The 19,988-nt window shown below is 42.2% G+C and overlaps 1 protein-coding gene across 1 annotated transcript in view; it reads right to left on the bottom strand.

Moving 5' to 3' along the window:
• The window catches only part of LOC117772951 (roundabout homolog 2-like), a 46,042-nt gene that overhangs the window by 11,681 nt on the left and 14,373 nt on the right, over positions 1 to 19,988 (bottom strand). Inside the window, 12 exon segments of the mRNA XM_034604563.1 lie at positions 1,503 to 1,671; positions 1,828 to 1,910; positions 3,763 to 3,956; positions 3,958 to 3,971; positions 4,339 to 4,381; positions 4,383 to 4,420; positions 4,423 to 4,510; positions 6,029 to 6,153; positions 10,271 to 10,398; positions 11,562 to 11,700; positions 11,793 to 11,913; positions 13,666 to 13,823. Of these exon segments, the coding sequence (XP_034460454.1) occupies positions 1,503 to 1,671; positions 1,828 to 1,910; positions 3,763 to 3,956; positions 3,958 to 3,971; positions 4,339 to 4,381; positions 4,383 to 4,420; positions 4,423 to 4,510; positions 6,029 to 6,153; positions 10,271 to 10,398; positions 11,562 to 11,700; positions 11,793 to 11,913; positions 13,666 to 13,823 (1,300 nt within the window).

The following is a 19,988-nucleotide window of genomic DNA, read 5'->3' as shown; positions in this document are numbered from 1 at the left end:
CTTCGAAGAAACACTTTTGCCATTTAAATGGATTCATTCTGCTTTTTTAAAAGCTTCGAATGGGTTCCGAGTGGAAGCCACAGTGACCCATTTAGCATAAAATCCTCCATTACGATTTCATCCCTTTTTATATCAAAACAGACATAAGTATTATTATGTACTGTATACAAGAGAGGATACTAGAACTGGGGAAATTTCGGTCTGAACTTTCTGTCTTTCTCGGTGCTGATGCCTGAAAACAAATATTTGCGAGCAATTTGTTGGTGGTGGAGCGTGCAATAGCGAGTGGATCTTCGTCATCAGCTGTGCATGTAAGCCTCCAGCTCTGAGCTTTCTCTCCACACAGAGCCAGAACTTTTGTGTGTGTGTTTGTGTCTCTACACTTGCTCTGTACCCTTCTCTCCTGCTTCTGTAATGAGTGAACTCTCCAAACCGGGCTGCTCCCCTCCTTCCATTGCCCCAGGACAGGACAGAGCTGCCGAGCTGACCACTGCAGTAATTGTCTTCTCTTTCACTCGCTGTCGGTCTCGCTGAGGCCTCTGGTTGGTCGTTAGAGCGGCCGCGGCTCTCCTCGGGACGCCGCGGCTAAATACTGATGCGGCGAGTGTTGCGGATTCACTTCGGGACGTCACTTAACAGAGCTGTTTGTCCCTCAGGCGCAGATGAGTCATTTCCAAACTAATGACTCTAAATGAAGAAGACTTCATTATCAGGGAACAGTCTGAATACTAACAAATGGAAACAGAGAGAGTGTGGATACAGACAGTGAGAGGGTGGGAAGTTAAGTAGAGGCTGTCTGTGCTCATTTTCATCTCACACAGTAGTTTTTAGAAGTACCAACACATTAGATCCATGATATTGATGTGTCTGTTGTGAGCAATTTGCAGGAAGATGAGGGCCCCCCCCCCCCCCCCCATCACCTATGAGAGACAGTGCTGCACGTGCAGATAGAGAATTTGTGTGAGGGATCCACAATTTATTTATAAAAGTTGAAACTGAATGGCATTGAAAAGAACAGAAGGACAGCGCTCTCTCCCTCGCTCTCTCCGTCACAACACACTGACCATCTGTCGCAGTCACATTGACCATCAGCAGCAGCGTGAGAAGTATTCAAATATCATGGTTTCACTGTCCTCAGCAGGCAGGTAGGATTCGGCATAAACTCAGTAGATTCCACTTTCGCTTTGCATGTTCACGCATCCAGCACTGGTACTGTCCTCTACTTAATGGGTGTAGTCCCCCGCAGCCCCGACCCCAGACCGATCAGCTCCAAAAGTTAATCATCTGGGGATTCACTCCCAAAATCTGTCCGTGCTTAGTTATTTTGAAAACCCCCACACAGGAATAAACCTTACTGTGCATGCAGGACAATGACGCAGGAATGAGAGCCCTTTAGAACCAGCAAACAATTTTCCCAGTTTAAATTAAATCATGATGACGATGAGGATTAACGTTTCCTAGGCGTCCTAACAAATGGCCCACTGTGTGCACGTCTGTCATACCTGAAAGCTTCGATCACGTAGGAGGTGACAGCGGCCCCGCCTTCATGAGGGTTGGACTGCCAGGTGAGGGTGACGGTGTTTTTGGTCACCTCCGTCACCACAGGCTTCTGTGGAGGTCCCGGAAGCTGGATGAACTCAGAAACTCTGGACACTGAAGAAACTCCATCTTCTGTTCGACAAACAGGAAAACAGAAGTGTTAGAGGGTTAGGACCATGCAACAATGGACCAGCGTTGAACCTGGGAATAGATTTTTGTTTTGTGATGGTGATGGAATGTGAAGTGTAAGAGAGAGAGACAGAGTTCGGAGAGTTTTAGTGTCAGTACCTCTGATGGTCAACATCCCACTCCAGCTCGTCTCCCCCGTGGCGCTGGACACTACGCACATGTACGACCCAGAGGTCCGTGTCCTGCAGACAACATTTTGGGAGTTTAAACATTTTTGAGGATGTTTTGGAGCTGTGTAGATGACTGAAAACAAGTTTAAGGTCAAGAGTGTCCTTTGAGAAAGTTTTTACAGAATATTGATTTGAGTTTTAATAGTGTATGTAAACACATTTCTGAAGTAGTCTACTACACCTCAGAAATGCTATAATCACAAGATTAATTTGGAGGAATATTAAATAAAATTATAGAATAAATGATCCAAGGATATCTAAGTGCAGTTTAAAGTACTTGTGGAAGTACTGAAGATGTTCTATTTGACTTTTTGTACCAATTAATGGGAAAACAAGAATTGTCCCCCCCCCAAAAAAAGCTAAATTCAAAGCCTAAATTATTTCATTTATTAACTAATTTATTGCTGGAAACTTCATTTTCCTAAGTTGACGTGTTTGCGTGCCTAAGGACAAATTTCATATTTTGCATTCTCAGCTGACCTGTTGCACTAGTATATTAAACGAATTAATCACTGGGAAATATGTATTTACGTAGCAATTGTAGGGAAATTGCAAAGACGTCTTGGAATGAATTACTCTATATTATAGAAATGCTTCATACAGGTGAGAGGAATCGCAGAGTCAGGTGATAATTCTCTGTGCGTTTGACCTTATGACTGTGAACCTTTGCATACGCAGTCATTATTTATATTCCTGACACAACAAAATTCAGTATAGCAGCTTTAAGCAAATTACCTATTTACCGCCGTTCTTAAAATTACGAGTAGAAATCATCATATCAGCCCGTGCAGCTCTTAAAGCTTCCCTTCAACAAACCAGAGGACACTGCACCACACTCTCCTGTTTATATTATGAACCGTATACGCCTGCGTGCTTCACTGCCACTCGTGGTGCACAGCCTTGTCCTGGATAAGAGCCAGTCTGCTCGAGCTATCATCAGACCATATGAGATCATCCTCCGCAGTGTTGACCTCTGGCTGACTGACAGCGCAGCGTGTGGACAGGTGAATTTCCTTAAATGACTCCGACGACTGCTCAAATATTGATGGCGGGTTAAGGGCATCAGCAGGGTAAATATTTTTAGTCCCTCACTCGTCATCTCCATTTCCCCTGTCCCCCCCACCCCCCATCCTTGTCCCCCCCACCCCCCATCCTTGTCATCCCCTTGATGCCACACTAATGCATGTCTTCTGTTCCATTGAGCACATTGGCATGGCAGATTTCCCCCGCCGCAGTGGTGCACTGGACCAAATCCTAATGCTTCCAAGTTTTGCTGTGCACCACTGCTGAGAAAGAGGACGAGAGAGGAGGCGAAAATAAGCAAAGTCCGGGAAGGTTATTGGATTAATATGCCTACAAACTAATTATCATCTATCACCCGTCAATTAACGTGAAAAAACGACACAACTTTTACGCCACCCTGCTTGCACCCGCTGACCTCCAGGTGGGGTTATAGCACAAAGGGGCTGCTGGCTGCTCTTCCATCAAAGGGGAGCACATTAGCATTTACAAACAGGCACCTTCATTAACATTACAATTACACCGCGTATGAGCACAAAATTGAGAGATGTGCACTGCCTCGGAGAGATCGCTCTTTGAAACTCACCTTAACTTTACAAACCGAAACGGAATTTATAATGGGAACGTGAAAAAAATATGTTGCCATGTGGATTGGGGAGAAAAGTAAAAAGGAGGTCAGAGTAACTGTTTTTACACTAATCTTTACAGTTTTTTTCTCCATCAGTCACACAATCAGATTTTTCTTCATTTGAAAGCAAACACTTTTCAGAGCATCTTCTTTGAATGCCTCTTTGAATAAATGACAAATCCCCCCCCCTCCCCACATACACACACACACACACACACCATTATGCCTGCGATTTGCAAAGTGCCATTCTCCATCAAGGTCAGTCTTGGTTTATTTCCCTGAAGTCTCTCTCCATCTTTCTCCCATGAAATCTTGACTGAAGGTCCTCCGATTACACGGCAGTGCAGCTGCGCCGTGGCACCCCGAGATACGGTCTGATTGGCCGGACCTTGGCGAATGATCGGCGGTACAACGACCTGAAGGGCCTGGCGGTTAGAGGGGAAGTGAAAGCATATGTTAGGCGCGTCATCTCTCTCCTGATTAGCTAAAGAAAATAAACATTTTGGATGGTGGAGAGTGCAAAAGGTGAAAATATTCAGATGCTCAGTAGGCAGAATAAAGTAGGTTGCATGAAAAGCAAAACAAAAAAGCTCAAATCTGGACTAAGACGCTGCTGAAAAAGAACATTATACAAGAAATTCATTGTTCTTCCTAATGGGGTCTCTAATTGTGTTCTTTTTTAGTCTTATGCTGTGCACCTACTAAGAAAATTCATGTTTTCCCCTCATTAGTTGATGGTACAGAATAAAGACTAAACCTTCCCCGGGTTGAAACGAGACTGTGAAGACTCACCTCCTTCCACCTCCAGCAGCGCCTTGGTCAACACACTTCCTGCGAACACTGATGGCCTGGCAGATGTAGAAACCAGAGTCCTCGGGTGGACGTCGGTGACGGTCAGGTCTCCGCTCATGGACACAGAGTAACGACCGGACTGTGACGGCGGCTGACCAGGGAACAACAACATCTAAACGCACAAACACACACAGCACAAAAGATCATTCATACGACCAACAACCAATTTACCGGTTGATCACAATTAATCCGGTAATTATTTTCAATTATTCGGTTTAACAATTAAGTGTATAAAAGGTATCTAAAATAATAGGAATATTTAATTAGAAGAATAATAATAAACATTTTTATTCATTATTCAGTCTATGAAATTGTAGAAGATGAGAGCAACATATGATTTACTTGAATAATCTGAACAACTAATACATTTTTTTAATTGGTTTTGACTAATTTGGATGTTACCAATGTAGAAAAACATGAGTTGGCTAAAAAACTACACCTGCAAATGTATTGGACAACTGAAACGTAAATGTGAACCAAGTTTCATGACCAATCCAGCTGTTGTCAAGGACATTTCACTCAAAACTAGAAAATATCAACCTTCCCACCAACTATTACTGTCTCTACAAAAAAAGTGACAGTTCACTCAGTGGTTGTTGAGAGGTTTCAGACCTGGGACCTGCGTAGACTGACCCACTCTGCTCTTACAGCAACAACCTCAGGTCAAAACTGGAAGAGACGGGTTGTTTTGGTGTTTTTTTGGGATGATGCCCACTCTCACACAGCTTTCCCATTCTGTTTTTCTGTAAGCGAGATGGATGTGAACTTGGGGGGAAGGGATGCACATCAATCCATTCAGCCATCCATTTCATTCCTCTAAGAGGCTTAGACGTCGGTGGAGGGACCAAGGTTATAGGGCTGCAGATAATCCGCCAAATACAGCAAAAAGCTCCGCAAACAGCCAAGGAATGCCTCCGCCATCCTGCAGACCGAGCTTATTCACAAAATCTGCGGCTGAACTTCCTGTTTTCTTTCAGGCATGCTCCTAAAAACATCTGAAGCCGCTCCTCCGACTCAGTGATCCCAGCTGCTGTTGCGCAACAGGGTATTTATAGTTGGGTACAATATGGAAGAGGCCCTTTGTCTGCAGATTTGCCCTAAAGACGCAGTTTCTACACCTGGTGTACTTCCTGCCACCCCCCCTCTACTTCTGCCGTTCTCTTACACTCCGGGCACAAGCTGGAGAAACATTTCTCGCCAACGCATTAACGCAACGCCTTCCAACAATTTGTATCTACTCATATCGCTGAGCCAAATGCAAATGTGCTGCACTCTCTTGTTCATCTCTCGTCCATTTTAACTTGTAAAAATATGTGTGTTGAAGAGTGTGGGCCACTTGGAAAAAAACGTTACGATAAAATCAGAAAAAACTGCTCATGTTGCTGTGAATCATTCTCACCTTTTAAAATGAAGAGGGTGTGAAAACTCTGCTTATTGATAAGATAAAAATACAGTATTTGGTTCTTTTTAAATCCCTGTAAGCTCAGATAAAAAAAACCCATCTACGGCTTGTTAGGAAGCAGATTTATTCATATGGACTCGTGCTGTGTTTCCTGAAGAGAAATGGAAGTCTCTGCTGCTGCAGTATTCTCCGTTAGAGAATGTATTGTTCTCCTCTACAGGCGCTTACCTGGCTGCCCTCTTTCTGCCAGAAGATGGCAGGTGGAGGGTTTCCTGTGGTGCCGCATTGAAAGGTGACGCTCATCCCCTGGGTGGTAATCTGGTCCCGGGGCTTCGAGGCAATCTGAGGTGGAACTGGAAGAGGATAAGAAGTGTCACTCACCACCAAGTCAAAGAACGAAAACTCTTTCAAACGTGTGATCAACACCTTTAGGGTTTGGAAGGAATTTCCTTTACTTAAGTGAAATTACCAGTACAACTATGTACAACATACTCCATCACAAGTATAAGTCCTGCATTTAAAATCCTACTCAAGTGCAATGAGCAAAATGTCCTTAAAATTTCAAAAGTAAAAGGGACTCTCGGTGAAAAATATAGGCCACATAGACTGCTCATAGATTATTGATGCACTGGTGTTAGTGATGGCCAAGTGGTTCCCAACATGGGGGTTGGATCCCTCCAAAAGACCACAAGGTGAACCTCAAGGGGTCTTGAGATGATAACATTCACAGATCAATAATATCTTTTACTTATCAAATAATTAATTGATTAATCTCAGGCCTTGAACAGTTACTTACATTAAACCATGAGAGATGTTCAAAGAGGAACAAAACTTGTGGGACTCGTGACTCAGGTGCAAATTATGTTCACGGATGAGATAATGGATACAAGTTTTAATCAGGTTACGCAGCAAATGACAATGAATCATCGTGATCCATTACGAGTGACCAATAAATAGCTGGCTAACTGGCTAGCAGTGTGTTTTTCCATTCGTCATACGCTGTTTGCCCTGGGGTTTACGATACGACGAATTGATGGACTAAAATGAAAAGTCCGGTTACCATGATAAAATTTGATGATTTCTCTACGTAAGAATGTCTTGAACATTGTTGGAAATATTTTGGATGATGTAAGTTCACAAGTCATCCAAAATATAACATGATCAAGTGCTTTTTAGACATTTTATTGAAGAATTATTACATATTATAACTTAAAGTACAATACTTTCTTTAGTTACTATCCAGCACTTGTTTTTGACCTTGGTCTGAATAGATAAAGCGTTCATCAGCTCCTAACAAGTGAGATTGAAGGGCCGTCTCTTTAACCTTCGGAGCGTTTTGATCTATCTCTACCCTCTCATCGCACCTTTCATCTTTAATGAGCCAAATCGTCTCTGTCTCCTCTGTAAAAACAAATCATGGCGGCAGAAGGCAACGCCGCTCTAATGACTTTTACTCTGTTATTTGGGGAAAAGGTCTGAGCAGAGCCGGCACTCTCCAGCTCAGGTCAGGTCACATCCTTGGCAGATTTACATTGACCACTGCCTTCTACCTCCCGTCTCAATAATTGGCTCACGCTTCCCGTCAGATGAGGACCTACCTCAGCCTGGATTCATACTCACTCACACCACACACACACACACACTCACAGACACACACTCACACGAGCATGCAAACACGCATTTGGCTCGATGCACAAGAGAACTGAGTCATCTGTGTCCGGTCTTAATGTTCTCACTGCGAGCGTGTTCCCAAACACTGAAGATGTCTCACACTATCATCAACATCAGAGTGTTTTGATGATGTTTTTGCGAATTTTGTTTACTTCATAATGATGCAATGTCTTTAAACAAATCTGTTTGTGCTGTGTGTTGTGTTATTCTCACACACTTGTGTTTCAGCACTAGATTGAGCCTGTGTCTTGCACGTGGCTCCTATTGGGTACTTTACTTATCCTTGTATCATTTGTATTATAATTTTAATGATGTGATATTTTCTGTGTTGACAGCTGATCATTTAATATCAACATAACCAGCTACATGTTTCAAAATGTCTCTCCCAACTGGAGACAATGTGATAAAAACCCTGTCTGAAGTGTGAAGGATTATTATTCTCTGTGGACTTCGTGTCTGAGCTACTGGTTATCTGCTGTTTTGATCAGATTACTATCAGAGCAGATTGTTCAACACTCTAATGTGAAGGGAGCTGCAGTCTCCGTGTCGGAGTCTTTGTCTAAGTCACTGTTATTGTAGATGTTATCACTTGTTTTATATTTAACAGAAAATAAATCTGGGCCGCCGTTTATATGCAGCAGTAGTGAACCCCCAGTTCAGAGTCAGTCCGTGACTAATCCCATGAATCTGTGGTTGTTTTAATGGTTTTATGACACAATTAAGAAAACTGCACGTTCTAAATTTTCTCCATATTTCATCCTCTCGTCTTAACTCACTGTAGTTACACGTCCACTGAGATTTGAGAACATTATACAGCGAACTTAATTACTGTGTTTCATGATAAAAGATAACTTTTTTTGAATTTGCTGCATTGAGGTAAATTAGTTTCTAACAACACTGAACTAGCTTAACACAACTTCAGAAAACTAAAGGCACAATTCATGTATAAATCAAATATACCCCCAAAAAAATGTCTTAACTTCTAATTCCAGGCTCATTTTCTCTTCACTCTCTTTTCTGTCAGGGGAGTTTCTGTCGGTGTGTTCGATTAGTTTAGCTCCTGTGTTGCAAATTTAACATCTGCTTGAGTTCACTCTGAGCATAAAACTTCCTGACGTCTCATTTGAGTCACCTTCCGTAAACTAAATGAGTTTTCTCCTCCTACGAGGATTGGTTTGAGGAGCAGGGAGAGAATGTCACCATATGCTGCACATAATGGTGGAACAGTAACTTACTGCTGTCAACAGCTGATTTGGCAAATACACAATGATCTGAAACTAGCATAGTTTAAGTTCCTGTTTAAATAAAAATCCCAAAATATCCAATGATGCAAAAATACTGTTATGGTATTATTACAGTACAGTTAATGCAAGAGATGCAGCAGCAACTACTACTACTACTACCACTACTGCCACTACTACCATTACTACCACTACTACTACTACTACTATTATTACGAGTAGTTGTACTGTTAGTTAAAGGGGCACTCCACTCATTTTAAACATGAATGATAGTACAGCTATAACTTATAGCAATCTGCCCTCTCAACATAATGTCTCCTTTAGCTCTGGAGCTGTGAGATGTAGGGAAGAAAGTTGTGGTTGTTTAACGTGAGTGGAGAGAAAACTGTATGGAGTTGCATTATGGGAAATGAGAGCATACTGAATTGACGGAGTGCTCCTTTAACAATAACACTATATAATAGCTCAGCATGTAATATCACATATCCATCAAAGTGGTTAATAGTAGAAATAATAGAAATAACAATAATACCAGTGTAATAACACAATACCGGTTTAATGTTTAAATGGTCACTGATGTAACCTGAGGCCAAACTACGTCCTCGTTCAGAAGTGAAGACAAAGACTTTTACTGAATCGTGACTAAAAGTCATTTTAAATGATTGCAGCTGCACACGAGAGAGGGATTTACATGTTGTCACACCATCCTCACACACTCGGCAGATGTGTCATGTGTGTGTGATAGGAGTTCCTTAATCCGGTGTGCATTAAGTCACAATGTCTGAGGCTTACTTAATGCCTTGACTGCAGCAACAGGCATGTCGACACACTAATATACACTAATGGAGGAACTTATTTACACCATTAGGTAGTGATCGTTGTTTCAAAAATCATAATGAATACCATACAGGGAAGAAAAAGGATATAAATAACAGAGAATTAGATGGAGAGTGAACTTACGGAACGGGCCAACTGGAATGATGATAGGGTTTGAAACATGATGGAGAGAGATGGAAAATTAATGAGATGGATGAAACGCTGAGCTACAAAACAAAACCGGTAATAGCGAGGAAAGGAGAAAAAGGGGAAGAAGGAGAAACAGAGTGAATGGATAACGGCTCAGTTTGGATTTCATTTGCACTGATAAAAGCATTAGTGGATGAAGTCATCTGAGACAATTTAAACCAAGACACACACACACACATGCACACACATGTTGTGTAGTGAAACGAAAAAAGGGCAGAGAGAGCGAGGTGGAGAGAGGAGGGAGATAAAGAGACAGAAAGAGAGAGAGAGAGAGAGAGAGTCATGTCTTATTAATGCAGGGACTGCTCTCTGGCAGTGAGTTAAAGCACACATCTACCAAACATCTGTCAAATGGCATAATCCATACGGGTTAGTATAAGCTCCTGGCAGCATCGCAGGGCGGCGACTCACAAAGACGCACTGATATAAAAACACAGAGCACTGGACAGGAAATAACACCGGCCTTTTGAACGACAGCGTCGTCATGTGTGCGTGCACGCTTGTTTTCCATATGCATGATTTGTTTCCCTACCGTGGACCTGCAGCATGGCCGAGGCCTCCGTCTTGCCCACGCTGTTCTCAGACGTGCAGGTGTAGGTGCCCTCGTCCTGCTCCTTCACGTGGAACAAACGGAGGCTGTTGCCGTTGTGGATTTCAAACCTGGGGAATGAGAAAAAGGGAGATAATGAAAGATCTAACAGAGAAGCATAGCAGGAAAATAAATGGCCACACTGATCTACACAAAGTCGGGAAAATCTGCCAGTGGTTCAAGATAATATCATTTCTCTCCACGTCAATCAGCCTGTTGCGAGGATTATTTTCTTTTTCAATCAGGTGACATTATCTTGAAACGAGTAGAACACTGTGTCCTCGCTGCCGGATGCTGCCACTGTTACTCAAAACAGTTGAAATTAGAAACAAGTACGATTACTTTAGCCTATTGGCAGATTTCTCCCTGAATATAGGAAAGACTATTGTTAAAAAAATATACATTTGAATTACCAAGTATAACCACAGTGCATAGTGTATGGTACAAAATCTTTTTCTATGCAATAATGAAATTGGTTTAATGGACTCATACACTACAGAAGAAAACAAGACAAAAGAAATAAAAGATAACAAGACAAGAAAAGTTCATTGCAAACAAAAATGTCACAACTAAACGTTAGCTGCTTAACATAATCCCTGTGTGATGGGGTTAACAGCAAAAGTATGGAAAGTATTGAGAAATACCCAAATGCCAGGAGTTGTTTTCTAAATATCTTGAGTCACAGAAGATTATTTGTTGTGAGTAATGCTCAGCTGTGCAAAACATTAAATAATTATTAAGTCATTAAAAGTTCATATGTGAATTTTATGTGAACTTATACTTTCAAATAAACTTCTGTCTATTTTCAAATGTAAACCACATTAATTATATAAATTCTTGGCTGTAATGTATGAGTGATTAGTTCTATTTGAGTTTACAATGTAAAGTTTTATAGTTGTATAATGTTGGAGAACAAAAATGTAATTATTTAATAGGCTGAGCTAAATATACATTATATTGAGTTTAGATGGAAAATAGGATGAAAGTGGTCACAGGAGGATTGTGCCGACTAATGAATCCTCTTTGGTCTCTTCCATTTATGAATCCATATTAGCAGAACATGAATTAATGAACAGCTACTCCACATATGTTTTCTGGGTCACATGTTGGAATTATCCAACTCACGACTTGTCTCTGGTAAAACTGTATTTTTCTTATGCAGCCTCATGAGTTGCTGTATGTGCATCACCAGTCCTACGGTCTGTTTGTCTGTGCTCATGTCCGACGCTCTCACCTCCCGCGGGGCAGCTCGCCCTCCTCTCTGCGCCATCGCACGGTGGGAGGGGGGTCTCCGTGGACCTCGCACAGGAAGTCCACCGTCTCGTCCTCCATCACCACCTGGTTCACCGGCCTTCGTACCAACACGGGCCGCTCTGCAGCAGGAGAGAAAGTTTGTCCAGGCTGATGCTCATTTAAAGACACCGCTGCACAAAACATTCACTGCACACGACCATCAGGAACTCACCGTACACCACCAGCTCCGCAGGATCGCTGTCCCTCTCACCGACCATATTCGTGCCCACACAGACGTACATGCCGGCATCGCTCTTCCTGGTGTGAGAGATCATCAGTTTGCCGCCACGCATCTGAAAAACAGCAAAGTGACAGCACGAGAGATAAGACTTCAGATGAAGACGCCAGATACGACTCAATTTGATCATCCCGTTCCCTTTCAGGAGAAAAGTATCCACATTTGGATCCTCTAGCACTGTTATAAATCATTAATCCTTCATCTTTCAAAGCACCGTATGAGTCATTGATGTGTTCTTTTGTAAAGTGCTGGAACACAACTACTATACATACATTTATAGCAGTATCAGTGTACTTGTAATTTACTTCAATATTGGAATCTTCTGCTCATTCGCTATGATAAAACCAGATGTTTCCTACGTTTCAAAAGATGCCTGTGAAAAACCATTAGAGACCTGATTTTACACATGAGAGGAGAGAACAAAAGTGACACAGAGATATTTTCCACTCCATAGAAAAACAGATCCACATTTAATTATGAGCTGTTGAAAGATAGTCAGACATTGTCGTTGTAAATCTGAATCTCTGCCATTTTTTCCAGCGCTGCAGAGAAGCTGAGGGGTTTATAAAGAAGTCCTGGAGTGATATTCTGAAAAATCTATTAATTTTAAGCAAGTGTTTAGCCATGTAGACCCGAAATAATGAAGAACAGAACAATAAAGTATGGACCCAAAATTAGAGGCCAACCTCTCACACTCCTGATTCCCCAATTAAAAGATAAGAAAAGAAGAAAAACAACACTTGCTTTATTCCGTCTCTCAAAGCTTTTCCGTCACGTCTAAAGAGCTCAGTGACAGAAATATAAAAACAGTTTTTTTTTTAATGATAACAAATACGTTTTTTTTTTTAACAGGCTAAATAACAGCCGGGCACCAGAGAAACAGGCGACTTAAATGAGTCTATTTCCAGCTGAGGATTCATGCTATAGAGTATTTACAGCAGCAGGACAGTAGCCTAGATATGTGAGATCAGCTCAAAATAAACCACTGTGGTTGTGTTCGTGTTAAAAAAAGGAACATGTCACCCACTTTAACAGTGCAGCTCTCTAATGTATATTTAATGGAGGTCTGCGGCACAGAAAAATAAGCTAAGTCAGGCTTTGGCTACACACAGACAATATCTACTCGTGATTTCAGTTTCATTGTAGGCTTTCATCTTTTCATTGTATTTATTAAGAAGGACAAATATAACCAGACCTGCTGCTTTAATTCTACATAAATTCTACTTTACTGTAATAAAATATATTTTTCCAAATCCCAAAATGATCCTTACACTGACTTAAAGCTGCAATGGCTCAAAATTTAAAGATTTACCCAGAACTAGCCTGTACACAAATACTGTGAGTTATCATGAGTTTAACATAAATCAAACAACATGAGTTTGTAAATCTGAGCCAAACTTGAGGGTCCAGCATCACTGCCTCGGCCAAGGAGGTTATGTTTTGACCCCTGCCCGTTTGTTTGGAGGGTTTCTGGACAGATTAGCATCAGACGTGGTGGAGGGCTGCAGTGTGGATCAGAGAAGAACCCCTAACATTTTGGTAGGCATCCAGATCAGTGGGCGGATGGAGGAATCATTTTTTACTTGATTCAACATTGTGAAAGGCATTTTAGTTGATTTCATTGGTGCAGTTCCAAAACAAATCTGGCTGTATAGTGAATTTAAATGTGGTTTCATAGAGGGGCTGTTGGGCCTTGGCGGGAATTTGCATTCTACTGAGTGCCCTTCCAGTTTAATAGCTTTGTGTTTGCTCAGTATTTTAAAATGGAAACTGGAGAGTCCTTGATCAGTGTTTTTGTTTAACTCACAGCGATGCGGTCATCCTTGGCGCTGACTCGGGCGTTGTTGCGTTTCCAGGACACGCTGGGTTCGGGGTGACCACGTGGAGGCACACACTCTAACACGGCAGGCTCGCCAGCAGCCACCACCACATCACTCGGCGCCTGCCGGAAATCATCTCTCAGGACTAGGATGAAAACACAAAGAAATCTAATTAGCTTCAGAAGCCCCGTCTGTCTGGAAATCAGACGCACAGGATCGACGAGCAGCAGCAGCAGCAGCAGCAGCAGCACAGACATGCAACCGCTATAATCAAAAGAAACACAGATTTGTCTTGAAAAACATTCAGATGTGTTTTCTTGAGTGAAGCATCTTCCTGCTGAAAGTTGAAAACAAGCGTATTGAGGGAAAGTCGATTGTTGTGTTTGCATGTGCATGAGCGCTCAAGTCCCTGGCAATGTCCTTGTTAGACTGTGCTCTTGATTTAATGTTTTCCTGGGCCTGTGTCCTACTCTGCTGTCTCTCCTGTCAGAGCAGATGAATAATACACATCACTCAGTCCAACATGGAGTGAACAAATAACGGCGCATTCATAATTTAGCTCATATGGGAGGGAGGAAAAAATGGCCCCCGTGTTAATGAAAGGATTGTTCCTCTGTTTCCACACGCTCGCTTGAAAGAGAATCCACACAGCTCTGACTTACGATGAAATCAACACTGAACAACCAGAGCCTATCCTCACATCAACCCGGGGGTTTGCTCTCCCATCAGCCCCCGTGGATGACGGCAGGATGAGGAGTTTGACACGGCGACCTTTGATATCTTCTAATCTTTTTTTTGCTGTGATTGACAAAGTCTCCGAGTGAACTGTGAACCTTCTCGTGCACAATGGAGAGTCATCGTCGGATGCTGACAGCCTCGCACACAGACCGCTTCAGTTGTCATGTTGGACCACATCCTGTGGCTACAGCCTGCAGGCTCTTTATTTCTCAACCAAAGTGAACTATGGTGGCATAATCAATGCAATCTACTTTTACACTTTCATGAATATTTTATCATTCTTTAACAGATACGAAGATGAGAGATGACTGTGAAACTAAAATCCATGGTAAACATCGATCCCTCTCAATCATCAATTAAACGATCACTAAAACACAAGTCCGTGGCATGTCTGTCACGTCCAAAGTTTGGAGGGTAGTTTTTTATTTTTGAAGCCTGTTTCCAAAAAACAAAACATACTCAAACTGTGCATTTATCAAAAAAAAACGATAAAATGTGCAGACATTAGCATGCACAGCTAACTAGCACAAGCTACTTTCAGACATGCACTGAAGTCCAAACATTTTCCTGAAATTTACTCTGATTACATAACTAAATATACTCACTCAACACTGAAAGATCGGATCGTAGGCGATCGTAGCACATGACAGGATTTTCGCAGTTGTGGTAAACATAGAAGTTTTTTTTTAAAACAGTAGATATCAGACTTGTGGCTTCTACTGGAGAACATAATATTGTTTCACTGCCTCGTAGTTCGTGGTAAATCTACCTTGGATGGTTACAACATTATGGCTGATAATCAAAATCTCTATTCAGAAAATTAATGGGATTTTTACTTGTGCCGTTGAGCTCCATATGCACTTAGCTCGAATTAATCTGAGTACATAAGTGTCACATTAATTATCCACCAGTTCGTCTGACAGGACTGTGTCAACATGGCAGCCCTGGTCTTCAGTACAACATCAATATTCACAGCCACTGGGCTTGAATGAAATGTCTTTTGAAGTGACTTTATCGCAGCTATTCAAAGACGGGGGAGTCATTCCTCTCCCTCATTTGACTGCCATAATTGTCTTGGGTAAAACGGGCAATGAATATTCCAAAACTTAGCGAGGTGGCAGACAGTTCTCCCTCAGGTCTGAATTGGACATTAGTCAACCTGTAAATTCGCCCTTTTCTTTAACTCGCTCCGTGGTATGACTTCATCAATCACGCTACCTGCCATCTTCACTCTGAACTTTATTGAAATTAAGTGAAAGTCACTTTTTACCACGTGGGAGAAAATTGTCTTTTCCTATCATTTAACGCTTTGACATTTACGCTGAGGAGACGTGAGAAGTCTCTGCAGAGTGATGACTCATTCAGAACTTCTAACCTCTTTGACATTATTCAATTTCTCATTACCCCACAGTAATATTTCGGTGGATTATTCACATTCAAACACTGGAATATATCCCGGAGCAGGTGATCAAGTCAGATCGCAGGGGCTGAGCAGAGGTTTGGATGAAGCTCGGACATCTCTCGCAGAAAAGTAAAACACCCCGAGTATCCTCACAAAATGTGTGTTTGCAGGAGCTGTAGCAAAACCCAGTACAGGCACTCACACTGCTCCCAACGGTCTGTCCACCAAATAACCCCGACCCTGTTCACTTGGCTGTTGTTTCAAATGTTTTGCAGAGCTGAAGGGCTAATTGAAAGCACGGCATTATTTTTAGACCTCCGTCTGTAAGGCCTGGTTGGACGGCCACGCAGAGACCTTTGTTTTACTGCCATGAAGTGAAGACGTTACGGGCACAGAGCTAATCACCGACACCGCCGATACAAACACACATAGACACACACACACACACACACACACACACCTTTAGCTCTTTAAACCCGGAGTCCCCCGGCACGGACATGGAAAGTGGGACATTTGAGGGTTGAAACACATCACTACCCTCAAACGCCAGCTCCAAAAATTTCTTTGAAGCTGAATTTGAGTTAATGTGATCCTGCCTTGCTCTGACTTTAAAGTGTGTGGTGAAGATCGTGCCACAGAATCAGGGACAACCACCAACATTCCCCACCCCCCACCTGCTCCCGAGGGGCTAGTGTCCATAATTTAGGTCCTCGGACATTACATGACTAGATCTTAATAACCTCCTAAACTGGGCCCTGTGCTCTCGCTTCCATCCACACTGGGCTCAGGCGGCGAGCAAGAGACAAGTCCTCCGACTCCCCAGGGCACTTCTTCATGTGAGCTTAAATAATGGCAAAGCAGGGCTAAATGATTTCAGCGGTTTCATCATTACTTCTCTGGGCACTATTTCGAGAGCGCACATTCATTTTCCTAACTTTAATATTTCAGGGATACACAGATTAGGAGATTTAATCTCTTGAGAATATTCATCACTTGAGTTTTAAGTGACATTTATCTCTATGGTACAGAGTTTAGTAGAGAGAATCTGCAGAGAGGCCATCTGTTAATGTTTTTGTAAAAAATGAACAGAGGCAGGATAGAGATTAATCACCAAGAAATGGTATGTGCTGCATTCACGCTTTGTATTGCACGTGCAGGGCTGATTCCTGTATATATTGCTGACGGGCGCGTTTATTGTTAATTATTCATTTTCACCTATGGAGCTTATATTTTCTTCTGCTTTTGTTTGGTTGTCTGTTAGTTAGCAGGATTGCACATAAACAACTAAATGGGTTGTTATGAGACTTGGTGGAAGGATGCGTGTGGGTCAGAGAAGAACCCTCTACATTTTGGTGGGGATCTGGATAAGGGAACGGATCCAGGAAAGGGTGTTTTTGTTTTTTCTTTGGATTTCTCAGTGAATAATTTATGGACCGTGATGAACATACTTCATACTGAAAATTTGGTGCAGATCCAAAAATCCGGATCAGGGAATTTATATACAATCTCGTAGCCCATTGGCTATAAATGACGAATCGCCTTCTGTGGGAAACGCCAGTAATTTCTGGTGTATCATAAATGGAAATCCAAGCAAATAATGCTTTATTGTTCGACTAGTTTCTTTATTACACAAGTTATACATTTCTCCACACAAAACACAAACAGGGATACTTTTGTATAGGTGTTTTAGGTCCATACAACATTTGGGCTTATCTCTATCAACAGTTATCTGCATATGAATGAAGGTAAATTAAAGTCGATGGATTATGGTCGATGAGCCTGCTCAAACTTGATTGGTCAAACTGGAAATCCCCAATATCTCCCCAAACCCTGGCCTACAGATTCTGTATATTCACATGTAGAATCTGTTTATAAAGATTCATTTAAATCTGGTTTCCTTGGCGGATGTATAAACTCTAGTGACTGCAAATCACAGCCTGCAGCAAAATTAACTATACAGTTTGCTGACCATTCACAAATCCATAAAGTTGACTGACACTTGGTGGGTGAGTGACAGACGGGACAGGAAAAGAAAAGTTTTAGTACTAAACATGTGTTGACAGTGATTGTGGGACAGACAGAGCAGAGGTGAAAGGACGGCGTCAGTGCATGTTTTTTTTAAGAGCCTGAGACGACCCTGTGCCTGGCTCCTATTGTTCTTTTATTTCAGAGAGCACTAAACCCGTTAGAGGTGGTCTAATCCCATTGCCATGATACTGCCCTGTCATGGCTAATGGAAGCTTTGCCTACAGAGAAGCCAGCGTTAATCCATTGTCTGATTATGTTGATGGAGGATGAGAAGGGACAACGGGGAAAACGGTCTGTTTCAGAAGCTCTCGCCCATGAATCCCTCCATTTTACAGAAATGTAATGATGTTTCAATTACACACAGACATTGCACGACACATTCTGCTTTATTAGTACGTCTCACAGGGCTCCTATAAACCGCAGCTCTGCTGAACTGCAGAGGGAAATTCGAGCTGACAACTTTAATGCACCCAGCAGCAGATATTCTAAGCTACACGTATAAACTGTACTTATCAGGGATGATACGTATATATCTGCAGATTCTCTGTCGTATAGAGCAATCGCAGCCAAGAAACAAGCTGCAGCCAGAACTTTGATTCCTTCATAATCCCTCATCAGGAGTAAGAGGAACATCTGGCTCTAAAGCCTTTTAAGCAAGTTTTATTTTTTATTTGTCCTACTTTATTCTAATCCTGCCACCATGTGACTGTCTCCTCACTGAGACGGGCAGACATTCATGATTTTGAAATAGACACTACTGCTGTTCCCCCCCAACTTCAACTCTTGTTTCTTTTCAAGCTTAAAAAAGTCTGTGTTTGGAAGGGAGCGAGGAATGAATTTCATTATATTTCCACTGTCTCATTATTCTGGTTTTTCAATAGCCTGGCAGGTCAGCTGATCACTGGCAGCTAAAAGTAAAAAAAAAAAAGAGAAGCGAAAAGACAGAATAAAAACTGTTGCTGGCAACCGAGCTCCTGAATATCGGTTACTGCAGAGGGAAGCAACAGCAGAATACAGAAAGAAAAAGCTTTTGAGCATTCAAAAAATGTTTGGTTAGACATTAACATTTTACTGTTACAGTTAATAAACTGTTTTTTAAAAATTGTATTAATCTCCCGGAATGACACGTAGGCTGGGTCCTCATTTTGTCTGCAATCTGAGAAACATCAGGTTCAGGTTGGGTTTGAACAGAGTGTCGGGTTCAAGTCTGGTTCAGACCCCCCCCCCCCCCCGGCTTCAGTCAGGTAGAGACAGGAAATTGTGCCCCAAGCAACAGTGTGAACTCAAATGTCTGAGTTGGTTGCTCCAGACACTTTCCGGGGACCTCTCCTGCCAGCCCCCCCACCCCCAGCAAGTAAAATGTGCAGGAATATTGTGACCCATGTGAGATTGCAGGCAGGAAAGTGATGACGTTGATGATGTTTCCAACACGAGACAGAGTGCAAACTGAAACAAACAAAAAGAATACAAACATCTCAGGAGGACAAGAGGTGTCAAATCACACTGGCGATGAAAATGTCAACTTACAAGATTTAAGATCTTTGGGAGATAACAGCCAACGTTGGTGTCGAGGTGCTGGAAACAAAAACAACTGTTCTTTCCGCAGCATAACTTAAACGTCACGTCCATGCATTTTCTACCCAGAACGTCCCCCCCCTCCCCCACACCTGAATGTTCTGGACATTTTCCTGTTGTTTGTGAACACGTCTGATAATCTCCTGCTGCGTTCCTCGTATGTTAAACGGAAACTCCAGAAAATGTCAGGACACCAATTCTCGTATCAGAAAATAGCTTTATATTAGCCTGTGAATGCAGAACATACACACATCCTTTCCTCGCATGTTAACCCATTGCTGAAGAACAAAACAATATCCCATACTTGTGAAAAACAGTTCAGCAACTGTTCAAATGAGCGTCTGACATTCACTCAGCCTGTCTCAGCTCTGATATCACACTCGACTGTGCAGAGAGCCGCCGGAGCGATGTGATGCATGGAACCAACATAGGTTAGATGTGTATCTCTGTTTTCTCCGCAGACGCAATTCCAGCTCGGCGTGGATAGAGTGAGCGGCGCCAGCCTGTTAGCTCACTGCAGAGAGAAGCCTTAGTCACGCAGCACAACACAATGCATTATGCATCATT

The sequence above is a fragment of the Hippoglossus hippoglossus genome, chromosome 13, assembly GCF_009819705.1.
Source record: "Hippoglossus hippoglossus isolate fHipHip1 chromosome 13, fHipHip1.pri, whole genome shotgun sequence".
NCBI classification, from domain to species: Eukaryota; Metazoa; Chordata; class Actinopteri; order Pleuronectiformes; family Pleuronectidae; genus Hippoglossus; species Hippoglossus hippoglossus.
This window is presented reverse-complemented; position numbering and strand designations above follow the sequence as displayed.